General features: G+C 46.5%; 1 protein-coding gene across 13 annotated transcripts in view; it reads left to right on the top strand.

Annotated features, from left to right (window-relative positions):
• ACTR3B (actin related protein 3B) overlaps window positions 1–11,632 on the top strand; it is a 73,040-nt gene extending 61,408 nt beyond the window's left edge. For 12 of the 13 annotated variants that reach the window (XM_074986300.1, XM_074986311.1, XM_074986304.1 and 9 more), the window contains 3 exons: window positions 8,791–8,916; window positions 9,548–9,631; window positions 10,594–11,632. In XM_074986300.1, coding sequence (XP_074842401.1) covers window positions 8,791–8,916; window positions 9,548–9,631; window positions 10,594–10,728 — 345 coding nt within the window. In that variant the 3' untranslated portion in view covers window positions 10,729–11,632. Of the gene's footprint in view, window positions 1–8,790; window positions 8,917–9,547; window positions 9,632–10,589 lie in introns of all 13 variants that reach the window. The other variant, XM_074986301.1, reaches the window with a different exon arrangement.
• The last annotated feature ends 2,124 nt before the right edge of the window (window positions 11,633–13,756 follow it).

Here is a 13,756-nt window from a genome sequence, read left to right as displayed (position 1 = left end):
ACTTTCCCTTCTTGATTGCCACTTGAGAGCAGTTGTTTTCAACCTGTGGTCCATGGCCCCTCCGTGTCCACAGACTAAGATTTCCAAAGTGGTCCACACCTCTATTTGGAAAATGTTAGGCAAATTTAAAGTAGTGGTTTTCAACTTTACTCTTTTTTTTTTTTTTAAATGTGCTCTCTTCTTTGATGGATGGAGTTTATTTCCCTAGTTCTCCCTGATATATTAATTCACATGGGGCTGAATGTGGTATTCAGACTATGTCATGTAGATAGTCTTGCAGATACAAGTTACCTGTCCCTTTTATGGGAAAAGTACTCTTTTAAAATCCACTTCTTGTTTAGGACTACCTTTTTGAAAAATAAAATATTTTAATTAGATCTGACTGGCTTCTGTGCTATATTGTGACACTATCTGCAGTGAGTCCTATGATCTGCATAGGTTTCTTCTGAGTCTACAGATTGTCCATGTTCAAGCATGATATTTTAAAAACTTTGATGAAAGCTTGATTCAGGTTGGCTGTGAACAGTTGTTTAGACTTTGTCTTCCCAGATAGGCTTCTTCTAAAAAGCTGCAGAATTCCACGGCATGTCACTGTGGAGAAATGTTGAGGTTGTCAGTATGGCCAGTCTTATTTAACTTGCTTCACAGAGGTCTTTTGCTCCAGCAGTGTTGGTAATGTAATGCTGATGTCTCCCTATGCTAGATAACGGGTTGGTTTTTTTTAGTGCTTAAAAATTTAAGAATATGCCACCAGTTTGCTTCATTGTCAATTTTTATATTGCTCTGGTACTTTGCTTGAGTGACAAAAATACAGATTCTTTTGGCTTTGTGCACAAAAACATTTTGTCTTTTGTTCGTCATTAAGAAAACAGATTTACTGAGTTTAGCCAATGTGTTGAAAACTAAATGAAACAGTTGTCCTCTGCTAGAGCTTTCTTAGGTTTGGCCCCGCAGTGGCATCACATTTCAGAGACGAACACAGAGATTAACTTCTGATATATTAGAAAGTGTGATCTAATTTCTTCAAAAAAATTACTTGGTGAAACAAATGTATCATTCAAGAAATAGTCCTGATGTGCAACAAATTTAATCTGGCTTGTCCAGCTATCAATTGAGATGATTCACTGTTTTCCCAGCATGTCTAGATGTCTCTGATGTTCTGCCTGTATAACAGTGTTTACAGAATTTCGAAAGATTGCGGAGTGTCTACAAGTATCAGAGGGGTGGCCGTGTTAGTCTGGATCTGTAACAGCAACAGTAGTCCTGTGGCACCTTATAGACTAACAGAAAAGTTTTGAGCATGAGCTTTCGTGAGCACACACGCACTTTGTCAGATGCTCCACGGGTTATTTTGAAAGATGGCCATCTTTCAACCTCAATTTTGAGTGTACTTGTCTAGTGTAGACATATTTGGGTATCATCTTCGTAAGTGGCATTTCATCAGATAAAGTCCAAGAGGCTTACAAAACTCCCTAGCCAACTGTTTTCCGTTTGTACACTGACCATGCAGCCAGTAACCCACCTGCACTTAGTAAGACTTTGCTTTATTTTTCTTCTCTTCATTTTGGTATATGTTATAGCTGCTCTGGTTTTAACATCAGATTCAAACTTTTTTTTAAAAAGAATCTTTTTATTAATGTTTTTTCTGCAAGCACCTCTTCTCTGTAGCACTCTTTATTTGCTTATCTTATTGAATGTTGTCTGAACCCCAATGTCACACTTCTTGTCTTACCAGGATGTCAGCTCACAGGGCCGAGAAGGGGGAATGTTTATGGATAGTGCACTTTATTAAGCTTACTACTTCACTGCTACTACCAAGTTAATGCTGTTGAATCGTTGTTATACAGCTATTACAGTGCACACCTTAGCAAGCAAATGCACTGAAGCGCAATGCATAAAAAAGAGGTAAAAGGCAAATGGAATTCTTATATGCCTCCTACCATGGGAGTCCCATCCTGGATGCCTCACACCAGGGCTGCGGTGGATGTTACTCCAGCTTGGAGAATCCAGGGTGCTCCGGAGGCTAAAATCCCTCATTGCAACTGTCAACATTCTCACAGAGTTGAAGTGGGGGTCAGTTTTTACCTCATTGCTTTGCTGTCAGCTAGAGGTGCCTGGGCTACAGCTGAATAAGGACTGTCAGATGTCTGATAAAGTCCACCTGGTGTTATGTCTGCAGGATTGAAGGATGTGCCAGGCTACATACAGCAAGCATGGAAATTTCTACCTCTGCTCTTTGGGGCCTGCAGGTATATTGTATGACATAGGACTTTGACAGGTGAACAGATTATTACCATAAACAGGAAGCAAGTTGTTCTTATTTTACAAGGCAAAATGAGATGTTCTTTTAGTCCATTATTAAAACACCCCAAGCAGTTAGTTCTGCATCCTGCAGGAGGAATGTTTATTACAGATGTCATGGACTCAGTGTGACTTCATTTAAAAAATCTACATGGGAACTGAATGGCTCAAGGGAGTGGTAAAGGAAGTCTTACACTTCTGGTTCAGTGGTTGATTTCTAGTCCAGGTCTGTGATGTCAAAAAGCCGTTACCATCTGACTGTAGCTTAGTCTGTGTGAAATAAGCACCTGATCACATTTAGTTAACTTCTAAGTAGATGTATTCCTCAGCACAGAAACTATTGCAGCAAGACTAATGGGCAGTTAAATGTTGCAGTTGCACTCAATTTAATGGAGACAGACTGAGTGTCTTTCTAATCCTCATGGAACATGTGTTCAGTCAGTGGGTAGCCACACTGTAAGGGTGTGTCTACACTAGCCGGCTACTTTGAAGTAGCTGGCCCAATGTTGAAATAGTACGTGTCACGTCTGCATGTACAGTGAGCTATTTCAATGTTGAAATTGATGTTAGGTGGTGAGACGTCAAAATTGCTATTGCTATCTGAAGATGGGAATAGTGCCCTACTTCGGCGTTCAACGTGGAAGTAGGGTGTGTGTAGATGATCCGCGTCCCGCTACATTGAAATAGCGGGGTCCTCCACTTCGGCCATCAGCTGAGGGGTTGAGAGACGCTCTGTTCAGCCCCTGTGGGCCTCTAGGGTTGCCACGTGCAGCAGCCCTTAGCCCAGGGCTTCTTGCGGCTGCAGCTTCTGCTGCTGGGGGTCCATGCTGCATGCATGGGGTCTGCAACCGGTTGTCGGCTCTGTGGATCTCATGCTGTGCAGGGCAAGTGTGTCTGGGAGGGGCCCTTTAAGGGAGTGGCTTGGGGCTTTGCTGGCCCCTTATTTCGATGTGGAGCGCTTGTGTATGTGGACTCTCAGCATTTCCTTCTGGGGCGGTTCCTTTCGATGTTCCCCGTTGCTACTTCGACGTTGAACATTGATAGCACCAGCCCTGGAGGACGTGTGGATGATACGCGTTGAAGTAGCCTATTTCGATGTCCTTACTTCAAAATAGGCTACTTTGACGTAGTGTGCTAGTGTAGATGTACCCTAAAGGTGCTTGTTCTGCCTACTGCCTGTGCTGTGGTAGATAAACAGAGGAGTTAAGTTTCTGGGGTTCAGTTAGTCATCTTCCAAAGCAATGGGACAATTGCATTAGTTCGCAGTGGTGCAGCACAGTAAGCGAATATACATGTGATTTAAAATTTGTTTAGAGTGTTAATATAATCTGTTGGAGGGTATAGGATAAGACTAGTGGGCTTTCAACAGGGCACCAGAAACCTTGGGTAGTAGAAGATGATGAGGTAGAAGTGGGAATTCTCTGAAGTAAGACGCTAAAGCTGGGTCTACACGTGAGCACCCTTTCGAAAGGGCAAAAGTTTATGTTCAGCGGTCGAAATAGCGGGCGTCGAAAGGGAGCACCTGACTCCATTAGTGGATTGACATTTTGATCTGCTCTTTCGAAGTGCTGCCACGGTCTTTCAAAAGAGAGCATCCACATGGCTTCAAACCCTCTTTTGAAGGAAGGGAGGCAGGAAACACTGTGGACGAGGTCCCATGGCTGACAAGCCCTTCTGGCGCTGCAGCCAGCTGCTCCCTTTAAAGGCCCTCCCCCCCCCCGCCTCCGCTCACTACGAGCCAAATGCTGCCCAGCTTTTGCCAGCCCGGCAGAGCCCACTCATGCTCAAGATGGAGGCACAGCAACAGTTCCTGCAAGAGGACACCCTCATCATGGATGCACTGCTGGCAGTGCTGTGCACCATTGCAGCAGCTGCACCCGATCTCATTGGGTGGCTGGGCGGTCCCCTGGGGCTGTGGGGCTCCCCCACCCATGGCACCGCCAGGCGTGCGCCTCCCCCCCACCGGGTGCTTGACGCCTCTGGGCCCACCCCAGAAGCACCGACTTGTGGGAGCACCTGGTGCTGGGGTGGGGCAAGGAAAGGTGTCTGCGGAACTTCCGCAAGTCGAGGCAGGCCTTTGAGGAGATCTGCCACTGACTTGCCCCCCACACTGCAGCACCAGGAAGCCTGCATACGGCCAGCCCTCACCCTGGAGAAGCGGGTCACGATCGCCATCTGGAAGCTGGCCACCCCGGACTCCTACCACTCCATGGGACAACAGTTCGGGGTGGGCAAGGCCACTGTCAGGGCTGTACTTATGGACATAAGGTAGGGCTGGGTCACACGTCCCCCATGGGTGGGTTGGGGGGCTGGGTGAGGGGAACCCACTGCTGCAAGGGGCTGGATGGGGAGGGGTCCAGGGGCTGGATGGCAGGGGGGCAGAACAGGCCCGGGGGAGAGATGGCCCGCCACACCTGCGCTAGAGCATGTGTTTCCCCCCTGCCCCCCCGTGCAGGTTGTCAGAGCCATCAACGCAATGCTGCTCCATAAGGTCATCCGCCTGGGGCATCTGGACAACACCATTGCTGGCTTCTGGGACCTAGGCTTTCCAAACTGCATCGGCACTTTGGATGGCCCACACGTCCCCATCTGTGCTCGCCACAGAGTGCTGGCCAGTATGTCAACAGGAAAGGCTACCATTCGGTGGTGCTCCAGGACTTTGTGGATGCGAGGGGCTGGTTCACAGACTTCTGCGTAGGCTGGGCCAGCTGCACCCATGATGCCCGGGTCTTCTGGAACTCTGGGCTCTGCCGGTGCATGGGGGCTGGCACGTTCGTCCCCCAGCGGGAGATCCTGGTGGCGGAGGACATCGCCATGTTCCGCATGGTGGCAGATGCGGCATACCCCTGCAGCCGTGGCTCATGAGGCCGTACACAGGACACCTCGACCCCACCCAGGAGGCATTCAGTCAGCGCCTCAACCATGCCCACAACATTGTAGAGCAGGCCTTTGGGCGCCTAAAGGGGTGGTGGAGGTGCCTCCACACGTAGCTGGAGGTTGGGGTCCTCAACATTGCATCCTCCACTATGTTGTGGTGGGAGAGGGTGATGCCTATATCCCGGGGGGGGGGAGGCCCTCTGTCTGTTTCTGGCTATGAGCAGCTGGGCACTGCCCCCATCCACCAGGCTACTGGGATGGCCACCGCATCAGCGAGGCCCTCAGGCAGGCTTTTGACAGCCACCTCTGACCCACATGCACACCCACATCCCATGCATGTCTGCCATCCACCATCCCCAGCACCGCACCCACACATCCACCACCCACCATCCTCCTGAGGAGCACAGCATGGAGTAGTGAACATTTAAATAAACATTTATCGAGACCATGCATTGTTAATTATGTACAGGTGAGGGGAGCCTAACTTGGAAGGGGGTGGGGAGCTTATTTCAGGGCAGGGCTGGTGGGCTGCGAGCCCTGTCGGTTCCTGGAGCCCCTGCCTCCCCAGGTGTGGGGTCCCCGGCAGGGAGGAGAGGGTGCAGGGAGCACCAGCAGGTAAGGCCAGAGAGTGGGCCTGGTAGGGGCAGGCTCTGTGGGGGCGGAGGGGGTGGTCTCAGCGGGGGGGAGCTGTTGGGGGCAGGGCAGGAGGTGGGCAACGTTGGCCGCATGGTCCTGGAGGGTCTGGCCAATGCCCTTGAGAGTCTGCAGCAGCCTTTCCCAGGCCACCCTCTGCCACTCCATCTCGGACTTGGCGAGCCTCAGGTGCTGCTCGGCCACCTTGGCCTGGCGCTGGCTGGCAGGGTCCTCCTTGGCCTGGTGGGGGGACCTCTGGCCACGGCCCCAGTGGCGTGCTGTGTGGGGTGGCGTCCAGGCGCCTCCGAGGGCTGGGTGGGGCGGCTCTTGGGAATGAGGGACGGTGCAGGGCTCTCCTGGCCCACAGATGGTGCGGCTGTATGGAGAAGGGGACAGCATGTCAGTAATGTGCCCTGGGCGGAGGGGACCTGGCTGTAGCCCACATGCCCGAGTCTCCTCTATCGGGCCCCTGCCCCCCGCCCCCCCAAAAAGGCTGTCCAGCACTGAGCGGCCGCTGCCCCTTTGTGTGGCTTGCGGCACTGTCCACTGAAGGTGGGTGCTGGGCATCACTGGTGGGCCACAGTGGGGTGCCGCATACCATGTGGGGGCTGGCCTGTGTGCGGCCTGGGACTACCGGTCCTTTGTGCGGGCAACTAGCTGTTGCGTTACCCCTCCGTATGTATACCAGAGGGTCCTTTGACGATGTCCAGGGATGCCCAGCTCCTGGTTGCCCAGCTGGAAGAGCGGGAGGGGATATAGATTGGTGAGGTTCCCTTCCTCACTCAACCACTCTGTGGTTCCCTTGCCCTCCTGGGTCCCCGGTCTGGGCTGTTCCTCCGCCTGTGGCTGCGGCTCATCTGCAGATGTGTTCAGGAACGCAGGGGTAGGGAGCTGGCCTGGGGCCCCAGGATGCCCTGGAGCTCCTTGAAGAAGGGGCATGTGGCTGGAGCAGCCCAAGAGTGGCCGGCCTTGTTGCTGGCCCAGGCATAGCCCTGCCACAGCTCCTTGAACTTGGAGCTTACCTGCTCCCTGGTACGCTCCAGATGGCCCCTGGGTAGGAGGCCCTGAGCTAGGCAGCCGAAGGCAGCGGCATTGTGCTGCTTCACCCCTAATCTCATGGAGTACCTTCTCCTCCTTCCAGAGGCCAAGGAGGTCCTGCAGCTCACACTTTGTCCAGGAGGGGGCCCTTTATTTTCTCCCCCTGGGAGCCCTGCGGGGTGTGGGGGGGGGCACGTGGGTCATGGGGCTCGCACAGGGGCTGGCTGCTGCCCATGGCTGCGGCTCTGAAGCATGGGGCTGGAGCACATGTGGAGGCTGCTCCTAGCACACACACAGCTTCCTGCCACAGGTTTCCTGCGTGCATGCAGCTTTAAGGCAGCCAGACATAGGGACCATAGAGCCCTGCTGCCACTGGCTGCAGCGGCCCCACACTCCAGCTGATCGGCACCATGGTGAACCAATATTTTGAAAAAGCAGAAGGTGGAACGTCTACACATGTATTCTCGGGATTTAGTTTTTCAAAAGCGGACAATCTTTCTGATGTAGAATTGGGGTTTGGTTTTCGACATCTGTGTCCCATTTCTTCGATTTCCTTTCGAAAGATGGTGTTACGCATGTGGACTCTCCTCACGTTCTTTTGAAAGAGGACCACTTATTTCAATGTTTTGTGCATGTGTAGACACAGCTAAAGGGAAAACAGAAGTCTGGTATCTTGCACCTTTCTCTTTTATAGACTTATATGGTGCCCAGGTGCCACCGAAATCAAGAAGTGACACAAAACTCATCAGAGGATTAGCTGTATTAGTTTATAGTTTCAGAAATAACAAGCAGTCCTGTAGCACTTAACAAATTTGTTAGGCAATGAGCTTTTGTGGGTAAAACCTACTTCTTCAGATTGAAGACTACAATAGAGTTCTTCATACTGAAGAAATGGGTCTTACCCACAAATGCTCATTACCTAATAAATTCTTCAGTCTTTACGATGCTACAGGAGTGCTTGTTGCTTACACAGTTCATCAGTAACTGTATTTGGAGGTCTGCGTCTGAAAAGGTCAATAGATTAATGAACTGTGTAACTTGTCATTTTTATCATGACTTCTCAGAAAATACCATAAGAACCTCAAATCTTTATTTGATAGCAAGAATAAAACTACTTATCTGGAGCATCTTCAATAGATTTCCTGATTGATTTATGCAGAATAGCATGTGTGTGTTTTTATTTATGCAGCTATGTTGTATCTGCATGAGGGTAATACAACTTAAAAAAATTCACTAAGCAGAATTGGCCACCACTAAGTAGGTATGTGGAGTACCAATATGCTATTTTAATAGTTTTTTTATTTTTAAAATCACATGCTCTACTTAAGACCCTGAAGGCTACGTCTACACTAGTCAAATGGCCATTTTGAAGTTTACTGATGAAGCACTGAAATACATATTCAACGCCTCATTAGAATGCCAGCAGCCACGGCACTTCGAAATTGACATGGCTTACCGCCGCACAGCTCGTCCAGATGGGGCTCCTTTTTGAAAGGACCCTGGCAACTCTGAAATCTGTTGTTAAGAATCTGCTGTTAAGAATAAGGGGATTTCGAAGTTGCCGGGGTCCTTTCAAAAAGGAGCCCCATCTGGATGAGTCGCACAGCGGTGAGCCACGTTGATTTTGAAGTGCTGCGGCTGCCGGCATTCTAATGAGACGCTGAATATGTATTTCAGCGTTTCATTAGTAAACTTCGAAATGGCCATTTGCATGGCCGTTTCGAAATTTTGGGCTAGTGTAGACATGGCCATAATGTGAAATGTACAAGAAATCAGTTCAGTAAAGCTAGCTTGCCCACAAATAAGTCAGAGCTGAGAGCCTGCTGTGCAAACAAGGTGTGATAGGGTGTTCCGTATATGTTGACAACTTCAGAACAATTCTTGTTGTTGGGAAATTGACTTTTGTATAGAAAAGAAGAGCTTCTTTTCTTTGTCTTGTAGAATGTGGTTCTTTCAGGAGGATCCACAATGTTCAGGGATTTTGGACGTCGACTACAAAGAGATTTGAAAAGAGTAGTGGATGCAAGATTGAAGCTTAGCGAAGAACTCAGTGGTGGTCGGATAAAGGTAAAAAAATGCAAATATATTAGTTAAATGAGTGAATCAGATGAATGGGAATACTTTAAAATAACTGTTGTCTTGATTAATAGGCAATTTCACTTCTTTATAAGACCCTGGGGAGCATGGGACATATGAGGGTAACCAGATATAGAGTTCAGCTGCTTCTCCACCACATTAATGAAATTATGGTGTATGTACTATTAAAATGGGGGTTAGCCATACACATGGTGCTGCAGTGGCAACTTGTTGTAGTGCTTTACAGGTGACCTAGGTTAGCAAGCAACATCAAGGCCTCTTTCTCTCCCTAACAGTGGAACCAGGTGCAGAGCTTAGAATAATAGAACTTAATCTCTAGTGGGTAAGGGTGTGTCCTTTGCAATGCCCCTCAGCGCCATTGCAATTTAGGACTTGGAATTTCATTCACAAGTCCTGAGGAGGTGCTCCTTTCTTTTTTCCTGAATGGAAGGTATGGATTGTGTGCCCCGCAGTGTGTGTGGGTGGAGGAACTCAGGGCAGCTTCCAGCCCTGGGTAAGCAAGTATGCCTCTATCTTTCAGAGAACTGACTCTCACCTGCCCCTTCCCCCGCCCCCACAAAAAAAAAAAGAGACTGAATATGAACACTTTTTTACTTTCTAGCCCAAACCAGTCGAAGTTCAAGTGATAACACACCATATGCAGCGCTATGCAGTTTGGTTTGGAGGATCCATGCTTGCTTCAACAGTATGTCTTTATGAAAAGCTTTCTGAATTGACCTTCCTGTGCATTCTTTTTGCCATAGGATATTTTTGATCTGCATATGGAGTTTACAGTGCTTACATTTTTACCATCCAGAATGGTACATGCTATATTGAAACTTAACTTATAGGACCACATCCTGGAATCTTTTCCCAGTTTTTGGTTGGGGAAAAATCTCCATTGAATCCATGAATTTTACCTGTTTTGAGGACTTAGAATCTGATTCACTTTTGAACTAGTCAGTATTTTATATCTATAACACAGGCTTATCTGGATTTCAGGAAACAGTGCTTAAAAATTGCAAAAATTCTCAGGATTCAAGGCCTAATCCTAGTTCATTAATCATAAGATGCAACAAACATAAGAAAATTTGTCACAGTTCATAGTGATTTCAATAGCTCTTTCACCAGACAGATTTCCACCCATTAACTTTCATTTGATACGCCAAATAGTTTCTACCTTGCTCTTCTCTTAAAGAAATAACTCACTGTGGGTAAGTCTACACAGCAAAGTTATTTTGAAATAACCAATCTAGCATCTAGATGATGCAACTGTGATTTTGAAATAAAATGAAAATAGCAGTTGACTTATTTTGAATTTGTTAAACCTCATTTCACGAGGAATAGCATCTATTTCGAAATAAGTCGTAATGCGCCCAATGACTGTTTCAAAAGAGGGTCTGTGTGTAGCAGATGTATTTCAAAATAGTTAAGTGCTATTTCAAAATGCATTTGTTTGTGTAGCAGTGTTTATTTCAAAATAAGCTATTTCAGAATAGCTGTTCTAGAATAGCTTATTTCAAAATATGGCTGGTGTGTAGACATACCCTGTCACAGCAGTGTAATCCAGAAAACTATAGTTTAAAATGATCCTTTACTTGTATAGAGATTTATTGACAGGTTTTGCAGTTTTATGTTCTTGATTTATTTTTGTTTTTTCTTAGCCAGAGTTTTTCCAAGTATGTCACACCAAGAAGGACTATGAAGAATATGGCCCTAGTATTTGTCGTCATAATCCTGTCTTTGGAGTCATGTCATAACACTTGTCTAGTGGAAATCATGAGTCGGATATCTTGCAGGTGAAAAATCTCTTCTGAAATGGAAGAAGATAGCTGTTACTGTAAACACTGAAGCAAGATGTTGGTGTTCATCTCTTGGAGCATTTGGATCTCATAGTGCACTACAGCATTACATATGGCCCAGAACCATTTCAGTGCCAACTAACTATCCCTCCCTCTCTCTTCCTTTCTGATTGTGAGTGTCCATGTAATAGGCAAGTCTCCATTTAGGAAAATGTGCAAACACTACTGGAGTCAGTCTAGAATATTTCAGCATTATCTTACTGCACCTGGAAATGAAAAAAAAGATTTAAGCTTTTCACACCTAGGTTGTGATCTTGCAATCCAACCTCAGTGGATGGATTGCTCTGCCTCTGTGAATACCATTGAGTTCAGTGGCACTCTGCAAGGGTGGAAGCGTCTGTTTGCACAGATTAGTTTAGAGCATTGGGGCATTTGTGCCTAAAATGTTCTAAACTTGGAATACAAATGTAAGTTTCACATAATTTCCAATTTGTGACATTGGTAGGGTGAAATGAACAGGTCTAAGCACAAATAATACCCTATTGGAATTTTGTAACTGTTGCATTTGAAGCCAAAGTACTGTTGAAGAATTCTAACGGGTAAAACATGGATCAGTAATATGGAGTGATGTTACAAGTTTTCAGTTGTGAGACATGTACTTGAGTTGTTCCGGTGAGCTTTGTTGGCAAAACAAAAAGAATGTTTTCGCCATGTGTGCTAGAAAGTAGTGTTTTGTTTGAGTGACATGAACTTGAAGCAGTTTACTGGATTGTTGGTCTATTACAGTCTCTTCTACTTTTTGCTATGTTTGAATTTTCTGAAGCTGTTTTACAGACTGTCATTTTGTTTTTGTGTTTGAGTGGTGGATGAATTGCTGCCTTCACCAGTGAAATAAAAGCTGTTAATGTTTTTACAAAAACTGCTGCAGTTTGATTTGTAAATTCCTTTCTCTGTTTTGTTAGCAAAAGATGTGTTTTTAACTCGTAGGGCAGCTTTTCATAAATGTTATCAATGTATATGATGCATCTACTGCAACCTCTACGTGCAGGTACATGAATCACTTATATTAAACAGATCTAGAATGTATCATTGTTCACATAATTCATAGACTCATAGAGTCCTAGGGCTAGAAGGGACCTCAGGAGGTTGAGTCCAGCCCCCTGCCTAAAGCAGTATCAACCCTAACTAAATCATCACAGCCAGGACCTGTAAAGCCTGGACTTAACCTCTAGGGTTGGAGATTCTACCACCGCTCTAGGTAACACTTTCTAGTGCTTTACCACTCTCCTGGTGAAATAGTTTTTCCTAATATCCAACCTCCCTCATCCCCTCCCCCTTCTGTAACTTCAGACGATTGCTCCTTATTCTGTAAGCTGTCACTACTGAGAACAGCCTCCCTCCATTCTCTTTAGAGCCTCCCTTCAGGAAGTTGAAGGCTGCTATCAAATCACCCCTCACTCTTCTCTTTTGCAAACTAAATAAGCCCAGATCCCTGAGCCTCTCCTTGTATGTCATGTGCTCCAGCCCTCTAATCATTTTCATTCCTCTCCACTGACCTACTCCAATGTATCTATAGCCTTTCTATACTGGGGGGCCCCAGAACCGGATGCAGTACTCCAGATGTGACCTCACCAGTGCTGAATAGAGGAGAATAACTTCTCTAGATCTGCTTGAAATATTCTTCCTAATGCACCCCAATATGCCATTGCCGCCTTGGCTACAAGGGCACATTGTTGACTCATATCCAGCCTCTCATCCATTGTTGAGAGGTAGCCATGATAGTCTATCTTTGTCCAAATGGCTAAAGGCAGTGCCTTGCATGGTGAATATTCTGAGAGGTAGCTGTGTTAGTGAATACAGACTGACACGGCTACTTCTCAGAGTATTCACCATGCAAGGCACTACATTTAACCATTTGGAATGGAAGTCCATCAACTATATGAAATGATGATACAGATTAATGTGGCTATCTCTTAGATCTAGAGTGATTAAACAGAATTGATTTAAGATCTCAAAGAACTTGGCAAAAACCTCTCATTATACCCGGTTCAGGTTACTTCCTCAAGCAAATGTCTGAGTAAATCAAAAGCCTGGAATCTGGTGCTTGACTGTCAATCATCATCAACAACCATGGACTCAGAGCCCGTTGATGTCTGATACCTTTCTCACTATTTCCTTCCATCTTTCCCTGTCCAGTGCGGAGTAGCTTAGTTTCTGTGGACTAGCTCCACACCAATCTACTATATCATCTGCCTGTTCTCTGTGAGGTCTGCCTCTTCTGTTTGAACCATCCATTATGCCAAATATTAGGGTCTTAAATTTTTTGTTCATCATGCATTCTGTAAATATGCCTGAATAGCTGTAACTTCCATTGTATAACCTTCTGCAGTAGGTTCTCTTTTGGCTGCATCTTCCTATATAATTCCTCACTGGTGACCTTCTGCATCCATCCTATTCTCAGGATCTTCCTCTAACAACTCTTCTCAAATGCCTATATTCTTCTCTTCAAATCTTTCATTATCACCCATATCTCACACAGAATCACAGAGTTGGAAGGGACCTCAGAAGGTCATCTAGTCCAGCCCCCTGCTTCAAGCAGGATCAACCCCCACTAAGTCATTCCAGCCAGGACCTTGTGCAGCCGGGACCTAAAAACCTCAAGGGATGGAGAATCCACCACATCTCTAGGCAACGCATTCCAATGCTTCACCACCTGCCTGGTGAAGTAGTTTTTCCTAATATCTAACCTACACCTCTCCCTCTTCAACTTCAACCATTACGCCTTGTTCTGCCATCTGACGCCACTGAGAACAGTTTCACATTCTCCTTTTTAGAGCTCCCCTTCAGGAAGTTGAAGGCTGCTATTAAATCACCTCTAAGTCTTCTCTTCTGTAAACTAAACAAGCCCAGATCCCTCAGCCTGTCCTCATAGGTCTTGTGCTCTAGACCCTTAATCATTTTTGTTGCCATTCACTGAACCTGCTCCAGCAAATCCACATCCTTTTTGTACTGGGAGGCCTAAAACTGGA

Source organism: Carettochelys insculpta, chromosome 2, assembly GCF_033958435.1.
Source record: "Carettochelys insculpta isolate YL-2023 chromosome 2, ASM3395843v1, whole genome shotgun sequence".
NCBI classification, from domain to species: domain Eukaryota; kingdom Metazoa; phylum Chordata; order Testudines; family Carettochelyidae; genus Carettochelys; species Carettochelys insculpta.
The sequence above is the reverse complement of the archived record's forward strand: the minus strand, read 5'-3'. Positions and strand labels throughout refer to the sequence as shown.